At 45.3% G+C, this 11746-nt stretch overlaps 2 protein-coding genes across 2 annotated transcripts in view; one reads left to right on the forward strand and one right to left on the reverse strand.

The window, feature by feature from the left end:
• The window catches only part of LOC118411733 (SCO-spondin-like), a 19680-nt gene extending 9157 nt beyond the window's left edge, over positions 1-10523 (forward strand). Inside the window, exons 11-28 of the mRNA XM_035814215.1 lie at positions 185-362; positions 1261-1451; positions 2140-2311; positions 2714-3019; positions 3307-3423; positions 3617-3733; positions 4216-4308; positions 4470-4583; positions 4703-4732; positions 5104-5217; positions 5355-5468; positions 5910-6002; positions 6422-6448; positions 6781-6894; positions 7157-7273; positions 7468-7560; positions 9377-9490; positions 9837-10523. Of these exons, the coding sequence (XP_035670108.1) occupies positions 185-362; positions 1261-1451; positions 2140-2311; positions 2714-3019; positions 3307-3423; positions 3617-3733; positions 4216-4308; positions 4470-4583; positions 4703-4732; positions 5104-5217; positions 5355-5468; positions 5910-6002; positions 6422-6448; positions 6781-6894; positions 7157-7273; positions 7468-7560; positions 9377-9490; positions 9837-9844 (2112 nt within the window). The 3' untranslated portion in view covers positions 9845-10523. The remainder of the gene's footprint in view (positions 1-184; positions 363-1260; positions 1452-2139; positions 2312-2713; positions 3020-3306; positions 3424-3616; positions 3734-4215; positions 4309-4469; positions 4584-4702; positions 4733-5103; positions 5218-5354; positions 5469-5909; positions 6003-6421; positions 6449-6780; positions 6895-7156; positions 7274-7467; positions 7561-9376; positions 9491-9836) is intronic.
• A 215-nt stretch (positions 10524-10738) lies between these two features.
• The window catches only part of LOC118412022 (thyroglobulin-like), a 3495-nt gene continuing 2487 nt past the window's right edge, over positions 10739-11746 (reverse strand). Inside the window, exons 5-6 of the mRNA XM_035814607.1 lie at positions 11115-11287; positions 10739-10886 (exon numbers count right to left, since the gene is read on the reverse strand). Coding sequence (XP_035670500.1) covers positions 11120-11287 — 168 coding nt within the window. The 3' untranslated portion in view covers positions 10739-10886; positions 11115-11119. The remainder of the gene's footprint in view (positions 10887-11114; positions 11288-11746) is intronic.

The following is an 11746-nucleotide window of genomic DNA, read 5'->3' on the forward strand; positions in this document are numbered from 1 at the left end:
CAGATAAGCAATCCTTAGTTAATCCTCCAGGATTAATTGTGAATAGAATAGAGTGCAATACTATAAGATACAATGCAAGTATGATGTTTACAGGTACAACGTGGTCTTAATAGAAGGGAGAAAACCTTGCTAGTGTTTTGTCATGGTTTGAACTGTATCTTTATGCCTGTGAAACCGTCCTGTAGGTCCGATCCCAGGCCAGTGGGGTGAGTGGGGCCCGTGGGGAACATGCACCAAGACCTGCGGCATCGGCACTCAGTACCGCTACCGGCAGTGCGACAACCCTCCTCCCATTAACGGCGGCGCCAACTGCCAGGGGAACACTTTTGAGGCGCAGTTCTGCAACACCCACGAGTGCCCAGGTGACCTTGTCCATTCGATTAACAGGTAGCTTAACTCTGACCCAAATCTGACGGCTTGTGGCTGCTGTCACTATGGCAAGTAATCGCGCTCTCTCAGCTGCAGTCCGCATGATGGTGGGCACGTACTTTACAGTGAGGCACGATTTATAACGTCCGTTTATTTACAAAGTGCCATTGTTTACAGTTTTCTGTAAGGCAAATGTAAGTTTTATAATCGCCTTCCTGGCAACACAGATTGCAGCAGGTCAACATCCGAATGGTTGATGGCTTGTAGATGCCATAGCGTGCCAGGGAGGCCATGTTTGTCACATACACCATTGTTCTTAAACGTCCGGTGTTTGTACACTTTGCCAGGAGCCAAAAGCATGTTTTTTTTTCGCGGCAGTCACAACACACGTGTCGGCCTGGAAATCAACGCGTGACCGCTGCTTACACAACGATTTATTACCTTCGCCAAGAAGGTTTTATTTTTTTATAGTGTTTGTATGTGACGTTATGTGCGGATGTATGTATGTCTTTACGACGTATGTGGTTTAGCAGCATAACTCATAAGCTAGGGATGAACTGTCAAGAAACCTGTACGTGGTTAATTCATTTTCTATCAAAGAAAGAATTAGACTTTGGGACCCATTGCTGCTTTCCTTGACATTACATCAGAACTTCCATTTTTGATAGCTCGTTTTCAGGGGAAGCTGTGGTCACGTGTTTTGGATGGTACATGGCTCACGTGCTTGAGATGAAGTTGGGACAATTCAGTTTGAACTTCGCCAAAACAATCGTATGGGCTATCACTAATACTTAATCTCCTTGGAAAACACAGTGGTATATACATACATACATACACATACATACATGTACGTACATACATACAAATAAACATTTCAATATCGCCTTTTAGCCAACCCCGTGTGTGGTCCTCCCGATCTGACCGGTCCCAGCGGAGAGATCAAGCTGACCACGTACCCCGCCCCGTACGACCCGTACCTGTCCTGTGAGTACAACATTGATGGCCAGGGGCTGCCCGTTACTCTGGAGTTCCTGGACCTGGACATCGAGTACGCCTCCAGATGTGTCTACGACTACATCAAGGTAAAGACTTGACACGAGAAATAATTGTGTACTGTACAGGCTAAGTGCCTACCGGGGACAATGGTATAAGTATAACGCTGTCAAAACTCTGTCATTGTTATGTTATCTACTGTGCCTTTCCCCTGTCCGTGGTACTGAAAAGGTTATCAGGTGATGTCAGTATCATTATCGCAAACACAGAAGACAGGGTTTAGTATCGTGTTATTTATAGTTTTGCCGATTGAGAAGCAATGTCAGGTCATCTTCTTTACTCGGAAGTTCCTTTTTCAAGCTGTTGTGAAGTGAGAATTTTTGCAGGCGTTACGGTAAAAGCAGAAGCAAACGTACCTGAGACTCAGTTGTGCTTCTTTATCTTATCTAAGACAAGCATGTTCGTTCGTTAGCTCCGTGACACTTGAAGTGTATAGTGATACATAGGACAGTACCTACTGTTTCAGTGAGGGGTTGCTAGTCCTTCCCCTTAAATGTGCTTGGCACCTTCTCTGGCATGGGAAACAATTTGACGTCCCTTCCAAAATATAGATGCAGCCCCAACCAAGATACCCTATCAAGGCTTGAACCGCAACTAGTTGTAACCAGTAGCTCAACTGTGAGGCTACTACCAGTCGAGCTACAGGCACATCCCCTAAACATGACTGTGAATGTTCCCAATTGTTCCCATCATGCGTTTCTTTGTTGACGTTTCCAGGTGTATGACGGGACGTCGCAGTCTGACGCCATGTTGGGGAACATCTGTGGTACCACATCCCCGGGAACCATCACGTCATCAGGGGACAAGCTCTTCCTGGTCTTCAAGAGTGACGATTCCACCAACGGCCGCGGCTACAGGATCAGATTCTCCGTCGTGACTCCATCTCAGGGTAGATATCCAGGGATACTTCAGGGAGTGGGATGGTGGTGGTTATTTGATAAACTATCAGACCACCACCCTTTAACTACGATAGGGGTGCTACTGTCACCAAAAATGAAACAGATCTACGGTGGATGCCGCTCAAAAGTAGAAGCGAAAAATATCTTGATTCTGCTTTTAACTGGTTGCAGTATCCACAGAGTCGATACTAAAAGTAAAGGACTAAGAAATCGACATCCCTTCAAGTACCAGAGTTATCCTTCCAGGATTGAGGTGTTAAAAATTCTTTATTTCCTAGAACTATCACAGAGTGGTAAGGTGAAGATACTTCAAAACCTATGTTCCCCTGCTTTCTTGTCTCCCCACTGTGTCCCTACGGTGATAAACTAGACTGTGATTTTTTTCAAAACAGCAACAACGACGACCACACCGAAGCCGACAACCACACCCCAACCAACGACTACACCGCGTCCTACAACCCAGACCACCACTACCCCTCGCCCTACAACACAGACTACCACTACCCCTCGCCCTACAACCCAGACGACCACTACACCTCGCCCAACAACCCAGACCACCACCACACCTCGCCCAACAACCCAAACGACCACCACCCCTCGCCCCACCACACAGACCACCACCACCCCTCAACCTGCTACAACTCCAAGGCCCGTCGCCACTACCGTAACAACCACGCCCGCCCCAGTCTCCACCTATGGTGAGCTATCGCTACGTAAAGACAAACAACACATAAATACAAACTGTAGAGTACGGTAGTAAGATAAATGAATCATGTTACCTACAACTATATTGAATGTATAAATAAATGAACTAATCGTTATGAAGGCTAAATCTTCACATTTTCTGTATCTGTATCTATATAGCCGGTATAACCGCCCTTCGGTGTAACACACCAGCTTTTCTGGCATCTTATAAGCCAAAAAAGTAAATATCTTCGTAATGATGCACCATTGCGAACGTGTCGTGTTTTTACTGCTTCCATAGTTGACAACTGTCAGAACCTGAGTCCCCTGTGCGGTGCCAACCCCGGCTGGCCCTCGTTCGACATGTGCAACACCGACTACGTCAGGGACAACTGCCCACAGTTCTGCGGACTGTGCAGTAAGTACAACATATGTTTTAAGGACAGTCGCGCCGGTGATCGGTCAACTTGAATGACGAATGGTTGTTGTACAGATCATTCTCACAGAACACATGTAGTGGGGTGGGGATAACTCAATATACATTAGTCTATTTTACATGGTTAGTGTCAGGTATTGTCAGCTTACATCCTTAAATTGATCGGTCCTTTCAGCATGTGACAACAGACCCTGCTACAACGGAGGGCATCGTGGTGGGAACCCGGATAACTACGGAGAGAACACGTGTGACTGTAACTGTGTGGGGCACTGGAGCGGCCCGACTTGCCAAGGTAGGACTCATCCCGTAACATTCAGAAGGGTACCGGAAAGTTGCTAAATGCAACTGACCTTTTAATATCGAGATTGACTTTCAATACGACAATAGATTTATTTTCATCCAAATTAGCTAATCAGGACCAGCCTCCTGGTTTCGATTAGTGTGGGAGAACCCGGTTCAATCATGGGAAGGGCATCTCGTTTGGGGCTGCACCCGGATTTCGGAAGGGGTGTACAATTAGGGTCCCGTATTCGAGGAGGTGCCTCAAGCACGTTAAAGTTTAAACCTGAAGGGCTAGCACCCCTGTAAAAATTTACCCTGGGAGTACAACATTTTGATACTCTTTGTGCACTACAAGGGTCTGGATGAAACAAATGAACAATTAGCTATTCATAAACAGCTATTCTTCTCGTTGTCATAGTGTAGAAGGAATCATGAGCTTTAAGTGACAGATTTGTCTAGCTTGGAGTCTCTGTATCTTATCTTGTTTTTCAGTGTGCAACCTGCAGTGTTTGAATGGAGGTGTTCTGGACCAGTCTAGCTGCACCTGTCTCTGTGCGGCAGGTTTTGATGGGGAAACCTGCACTGGTAAATTCCGCTTTTTTCGTGGATAAAATGTTTTAAAAAAGAAGCATTCGGATTCTCTTTCAACGATGACGCGCATAACTTAACTAAAGCCATATTCGACGTTGCCTTACAACATACATCATACTTGACGTGTATGATCTTACTTGTGTTGTTTCATGCAGAACCTTGCGGCGACAGCAGTCACCTGTGCGGAGCGAACCCCGGCTGGCCAAGTGTGGACTCCTGCGTGCACGACTACGTACGGGACAACTGCCACGCCATGTGTGGTGTCTGCAGTACGTCATGGATAGTACTTACGTGCACTTCACAAAATCCTAGCTTAATAGACCTTTTCGAACATGTAGACGTTATTTGTAACCATCTAAACTTTGTGTCCTGATCTTTGTCTTTCTAGACCTCGCGCCCACACTCGCACCCACTGGAGGTAGGAAAAATCTTCAGCATATATGTGTTAAAGAAGGGCATAAGATTAAAGACTTTGTTATGAAAAGATACTGTGGACTTCTGTTATGTATCCTAGTAAACCTGCTCCTCTTTGTTTAGAGTGATGGCTCTTAAGAAATTTCTTTGCTAACCATATAATAATCGTTGCTATTTTGTAGTATTGTTTCAGCATACTTTACTTCTAATAGTATCCGAGCAGAAGCAAAGATCTGACTTTGTTTTGGTGTCCTTTCGTTGTGTTTTGCAAGTCTTCGTAGTTTTCCGTTTGGCCTATACTGTGGGACAAAACAAGTGGGGGGCTGAGCAATAGTTCGGATTGAAATCAATATCGCAACATTGTCTCTATTCTAGCTGCCTGTCAGAACAAGAGCCCCCTGTGCGGCGCTAACCCGGGCTGGCCAACCACCGAATCATGCAGAACCGACTACGTCAGGGAGAACTGCCCACAATTCTGCGGACTTTGCTGTAAGTACTCCTAAAATTAATCACAGAGCCGATAAGTAAGAGCAGTATTTACTCGCTTGTAAAGATGTTATCTGAATAAGCAAGTTTGTTTTTTCACAAGCGTTCTTAATATCTGCATTTTGTGAACTTGTATTCAGCTTGTGGTAAGACCTGTGCCAATGGCGGGACCGTGGCGGGAAATCCGAACAGCTACCTGGAGCACACGTGTGACTGTAACTGTGTGGGGCTGTGGAGCGGCGACCTGTGTGACGGTAGGAAAGGACTAATGATCTCTGACAAAGTAGTGTTGGTTGGATACGGTAACACCATGCGGTGATAAATGGGCATTAGAAGTTTATATAAGTAAGATATAGCATCTAATGGTAGACATTTTTTAAAATTTAAATTTAAATTTATCTGATCAAGGGGCCGGTCTAGATGTTATTTTTTGTCAATTTGTCTTGTCTTTTTGTACTTAAAGCGTGTGTATCTTTTCATGTTAATGCAATAAAGATGATGTTAGGCCCCGTGTAAGTCTCGAAATCGTTGTAAGACATTGCAACACAGACGGACACCATAACAAAAGATCTTCTGTTGCAAGAAACAGAAAAATCAATCAACAAGGAGAAACAACACATTTTAACTGGTTCTTCATTAAGCTGAAGTTGTTAGTAACCGTCACTTTGCATAATGAACTTATGTTTCCTGAACAGAGTGCACAGTTCAGTGCCTGAATGGCGGAACCATCGACCGCTCCACCTGTACCTGCAGCTGCCCACCTGGCTTCAGCGGAGAGAAGTGCGAAGGTAAGCCGCCCAGTTTCACCCAAACCAGCGGCCTCACAGCTTACAGCATCGCTGCTGCTGCGTTAAGCTGCCATCGGCGTTTGATGCACAGCTTTTACCATGCTAAATAGTTCTTTTGGCGCGATATGGTGGAAGAGGTGCCGGAAACCTTCCTCCGGGAGTGTTTAGATGACAAACGTACAGCAGCACGCCACGAAGGCAGCTTAACTCTGCTGGCCCGGGGCTTGACAGTTGTTATCATTCTCCCAACCAACTCTCTGCTCTGCTCCAAGCTTTTGAAGCTGTCATGTCTCTGATGTGTGTACTTTGCCTGCGTGGCTTGCCTTTCTCTTCAAGTGCACGAATCCAGCCCTACCTCGGTGTGTCACTTGTCTCACGATGATGACCCCACTGTCTCTTTATCCCCATCCTTTCCCCAGGTAAACAGACCCACGACAGTCCTGCAGGTTGGTCGTCATTATTTCATGTCTTCTACCGATCTGTGTTGACCTTACTTACATCATCCCACAGTATCCTACTCGATCTCCCTGACCCCTAGCGGTCATTTTCATGATATTTGTCTTCTGTCAAACAAACTTCTCCTCATGGTCGCATGGGAGTCATCGAGCACATTTTTTGTGCGCGTACATGTTGTGTATATGCTTAACATTACTCAAAGGTGTTTTGGGCTATGTCCTTCATCTCAGTATAAAGGGGGGATTTCACCCACCAACATGGTGGATGTTAGATTACGTCACTGTCACGTGACTGGAAATACATACTTGTGTCCTTTCCGCAGAGTCGTGTCAGAACGTGAGCCCCCTGTGCGGCCGGAGCCCCGGCTGGCCCTACGTGTCTCAGTGTTCCACAGACTACGTCAAGGAGAACTGCCAACAGTTCTGTGGAGCGTGCAGTAAGTATTTGTGAACACGTAGGCCATTGCACGATTTTGGTGTAAACTTTTTGGGCAGGTTGTCTGACTGCCAACCGCCGACAACGGTTTTGCTCTTCTCAAACGACATGTGCACGACTGTTCTAAGAATTCCCTAACGTTACGTTTGCAATCGTACGACAATCTTTCGACGAATGTGACAGGTTTAGGTTCAATAGATTGTAAAAATTCTTCTTGATTCTCTGAATCGGCAGTAACCATTGATACGAATTTTCTTATATAGGCTGCAGTGATACTCCGTGTGCTAACGGAGGGACACGAGGTGGGAACCCGGACAACTATGGCGTCCACACCTGTGACTGTAACTGTGTGGGCATGTGGAGCGGACCCTCATGTCAAGGTACCTCTTATAATATACCATTGCTGTGGCCACCGGGCACGGCTTCTTGGCAAGCCCACAACAATATGTAAAGTGCGAGAGGGCGAAATTACACATTCAAAACATTCCCGATCTTAGACTCCTCTGAAATGGCAATTTCTGTTGTGTACACTGTTGCTGTTGATCCAACTTAGAACACCCATTTTCCTTCCCAGAATGCAACGTGCAGTGTGCTAACGGCGGCGTGCTGGACCGGTCCACCTGCACATGTCAGTGTGCGGACGGGTTTGACGGAGAGACCTGCACCGGTAAGTGTGACGGGGAGATGGTACTATTCGTCTTCCCTGTTACTAGTCTGAAACGGAATGGCAGGCTTATGCCGTCAACAGCCTAGACTTTGTCACGTAGGTTTGTGTATCCTCTTTGATATCCCTGTAACGTTATGTAAAGATACCTGCGCTTAACAGTGATCTATTGAAAGTCACCCCTGCGAGCCAAGTTTCCTGTCCGCTAAGACATACGGCTGATATGCGTGCTTGGGGTCCTATTGTCGCACGGGCCAGACGGACCGGTGGTGGGGTGATGCCACCCCTCCACTTGCTTCCCGCATGGGACGTTGGACCAGGTCACTGAAGACGCACACGAGCCTACACGAACATGGCCGTTGTTCGCGTGCCGCTCCGAGCCTCTGGTGATCACTCGGAGTAAAGTGGCGTTGCGTCCGCGGGCGACGTCCTTGGTGCTGAAATGGGGGTCCATAACTCTTGCTTTAATTGAATGAAGACCTTTATTATACATACATACCCACTGGGTTCAGTACAGGTCACAACGAACGATACAACATGATACAATGATACAATGAATCTACACTACTCAAGAACAGTATTCTACTGCGTACATTCGGCTTCTTCTCGTTTCTTTGTGTTACTGAAAATGTAAGAACAGATATACTTTATAAGTAAAGGTTTGTCTAGATTCATAAGGAATATAAATTTGTCTATATTACTTAGATGTTTGAAGTGGGGGAACATGGGTTCTATTAGTCTGTAGAGTTCAGCTCTCTCTTTAATGTTATGTGTAGAATCTGCCAAGCACATCTTCATTCATATCAATACGAAACATCATAGCGTTCCACACCGCTCCAAGCCTACTGAGAGCGTTCAATGTGGCTGGTCCCATGTGTCGCCAGAGTAAAGTGGCAGAGCGTCTGTGGGCGACGTCATTGGTGCTGAAATGGGGTCTCTAACCTATGAGGGCTAAAGGCCATTTCGGTGAAGAGTACGGCGCCCCAACAGAAAGAGAGACAGAACTACAGTTGTGCCGGGGTGGTCTGGCAAGTGCCAGGCTCGGACCATCTCCGATGTAATGGCTGACCCTGTGATTTGTGCCAGAAAAAGTACCAAGTCGGTGGGCACGAGAAGTCCGGTTGACCCACTACCGTGTACGATGGCAAAACGTACCTACTGATCAGAAGTAATATGTTAAAGGGCCTTCACACGGAAATCGAATTAGCAGGAATCAAGCCGAACCAGCCGGAATGAAGTATTTGCAAACTTCGTGTCACATTCGGGGCCATTCGGGTGGGAATTCCAAATGGGCCTTAAATTCCCCTTCACACGAGAAGGAATGAGCCGGAATGCCGTCAGAATGAAAATTCTTGTCTATTCCTGTGCATTTGTAGTGCATTCTAGACATTCTTACGGCATTCGAAATTTTCTTTCGGCCACATTCTGCCAGGATTCGAGGTGGCTTGCTGTTTCGGTTCTCCATCGAATGAGATAAGAATGTTTCGAATAATGTTAGAATGCCGTAGAATGCGGTCAGACTGCAGTCAGAATAGTTAGAATACACTAAGAATCCACTACGAATGCCATTCGATATTTCTCCACTTCGAATGCACCTCGACAGTTTTTAACATGTCAAAAACTTTCGAGCCAGCCAAAAGAACGGGGACGAATATCTCGAATGCAGTAAGAACGTTTAGAATACAGTACGAATTGCGAGGAATTGCCACGAATAGAAAAAAAATTTCATTCGGACGGCATTCCGGCTCATTCGTGCTCTCGTGTGAAGGGGGCTTTAAGAGTGAGAGGTAAAATGTTGTCTTTCTTTTTGCCCGTCCAGAGCCATGCCGGGACAGCAGCGACTTGTGTGGCGCGAACCCGGGCTGGCCGAGTGCTGACCTCTGTTCTATCGATTACGTCAGGGACAGCTGCCACGCTTTCTGTGGCATCTGTGGTGAGTTATCATATCATATCATATCATATCATATCATATCATATCATATCATATCATATCATATCATGTCATGTCATGTCATGTCATGTCATGTCATATCATATCATATCATGAAAAATGATATATATCATATCATATATCATCATGTCATATACCATATCGCGTCGTATATCATCATATCATATGGTATATACGTGTATGATATGCACATCATGTCTTTCTATACCTTTTCCTGTGCCCTAGTTTCTGACGTATGAAAAAATGTGTAGCCTATCAAATTTTAGCGGACATTGATACGTTCGGCCTTGTATGGAGTGTTAAAACATTTCTTTGTTTACGCCCCCAGTGCCTTGATGAGTCCGGAAGGAAGAACGGATTCGCCTACCGCTACAGTCTTCTGTGGGCCATAATTAGACTTGCACGTGTGCTTTTGTGTTGTTTTACAAATTATACCTTTCGTTTCTTCTGCCATAAACAAGTACGGGGCATTGCAACACCCTTTGTCTCGTAAACAAATGCTGCCAAATGAGCTGGAAAATAGACCGATTCCCAAGACTACCTATGAGTGTAGACATAAAGGACATTTTGCTACGAGTATTTTTAAGTGACGTGTCATCACCATCTCAGGATGTAATGCCAGTTCATTTTATCCGTGGGGTAACCTATATCCGTTGTTTTTGAAAACAGAATATTTAGGGATATCATTTCGATGGACTGTGCTTTCAAATTGCATTATTTTGAAAACATACCACCGTCCATCGACTTGATATCCATAGATACTCTGTTTTTATATAGGTTACCCTATGGATAAAGGTGAACTATCGTTAAGTTCACTCGTGAATGAGGAACTCTTCCATCGACTGGCTCCAGATCGCGTTTTCATGAGCTAATCCTACATTGCAGTTTGAGAATGAGAAATAAAGTACGAAACAGGACCAAGAAAGTGGTCATCTATAAATTACATGTATACATGGCATCTTTTCTTTTCTCTTCCCTTACTTTAACTTTCCAATAAATGTAGTTTGAAGCAGCACCAAGCGTTGTCTGGTTATATTGAGGTACCATACTTTCAATTGGAAGCAATAAGGATAATTATTTTCAGAACACCATCTAAAACTGAAGATTAGATGTGTAAGCTGTCGAGTCATATATAACTGAATGGTGTAAAGTTTATAGAAGTGTGGCGTTTACGTAGCCAAGCCATTCATGAGTAGAAATGACCACAAGAAAACCACACCCACACATATGTGGACTAAAAGGAAAATCTTTATTCTAAACAAGGGAGATGTGGGGAAATAGAAGTTCCATCATCAACGACGACATCAGTTGAATCACAGGGAGGGGGTGCTAAGAAAGACTGGCAAAGCCGCTATTCCAGGCGTCAACGAGGCCTCAACTGAAAAGACAAAACAGGCAAATGATCAGTAAATGGTATTTTCAAAGTTAACTTTCACGAAGAGTAAAGTGGACAATGTACAAAAACTTGATACGATTTACCATATGTGTGGATAACATGTATGGATGGATGTTTTGTTAATAATACCCATCCTGCCTTTACAAAATTAATCAACCAGCATGGCCGACGCTGGGTCACATGACTGCATAAGGCCTTGTAGACACTTACCACCGTTAGAAGCAGCCGGTGGGAGGTCCTCCTTGGGTGCGGGTTCCCTTCACCTCCGTGCCGTCCGGAAGGGAGCACCAGCAGTCCCCGGTCAGACCGTCGCACTGGATGGGCGCGTAGAAACCTTCCGGTGTGCAGGTCGGCTTGAAGGCGCCCAGCTGAAGGGCAATGGCCTGTCGGGAAAAGAAGAAAACAAGATCAACACGGGTTAAAAGGGGACATATTCAGTTTCAGTTCGAGGCATGTACAACAGTATCCTCATCCATGAACATCAATAAAGGAATTTCCTTCAAATTTAGAAAGAAGCACGTGTTGTATTGCCTTTTATGTCATACCTGTGACGCGATTCAAACGTTCAATAAGGGTGTTCCAGACTGTGTGATAACTTTCCGTATCACAAGGGTTCTAAGTTGTATCACATACTGACATAGGCTTCCTTCGAGTATATCGTACTATTTCGAACGGGCCGAATACAGCACGGTTTAAAATTCGATGACACAACATTTTCTCGAATTCTGGTGCATTTCGCATCGAAATATGTGCTTTCTCAGGTGGGTATGACATAAACAAAATACAACACGGTCCTCAGCCCTCCGGCCTTTGGGCGATCCTACCCGCGGTCGGGCTGGTAC

The sequence above is a fragment of the Branchiostoma floridae genome, chromosome 3, assembly GCF_000003815.2.
Source record: "Branchiostoma floridae strain S238N-H82 chromosome 3, Bfl_VNyyK, whole genome shotgun sequence".
Lineage (NCBI taxonomy): Eukaryota > Metazoa > Chordata > Leptocardii > Amphioxiformes > Branchiostomatidae > Branchiostoma > Branchiostoma floridae.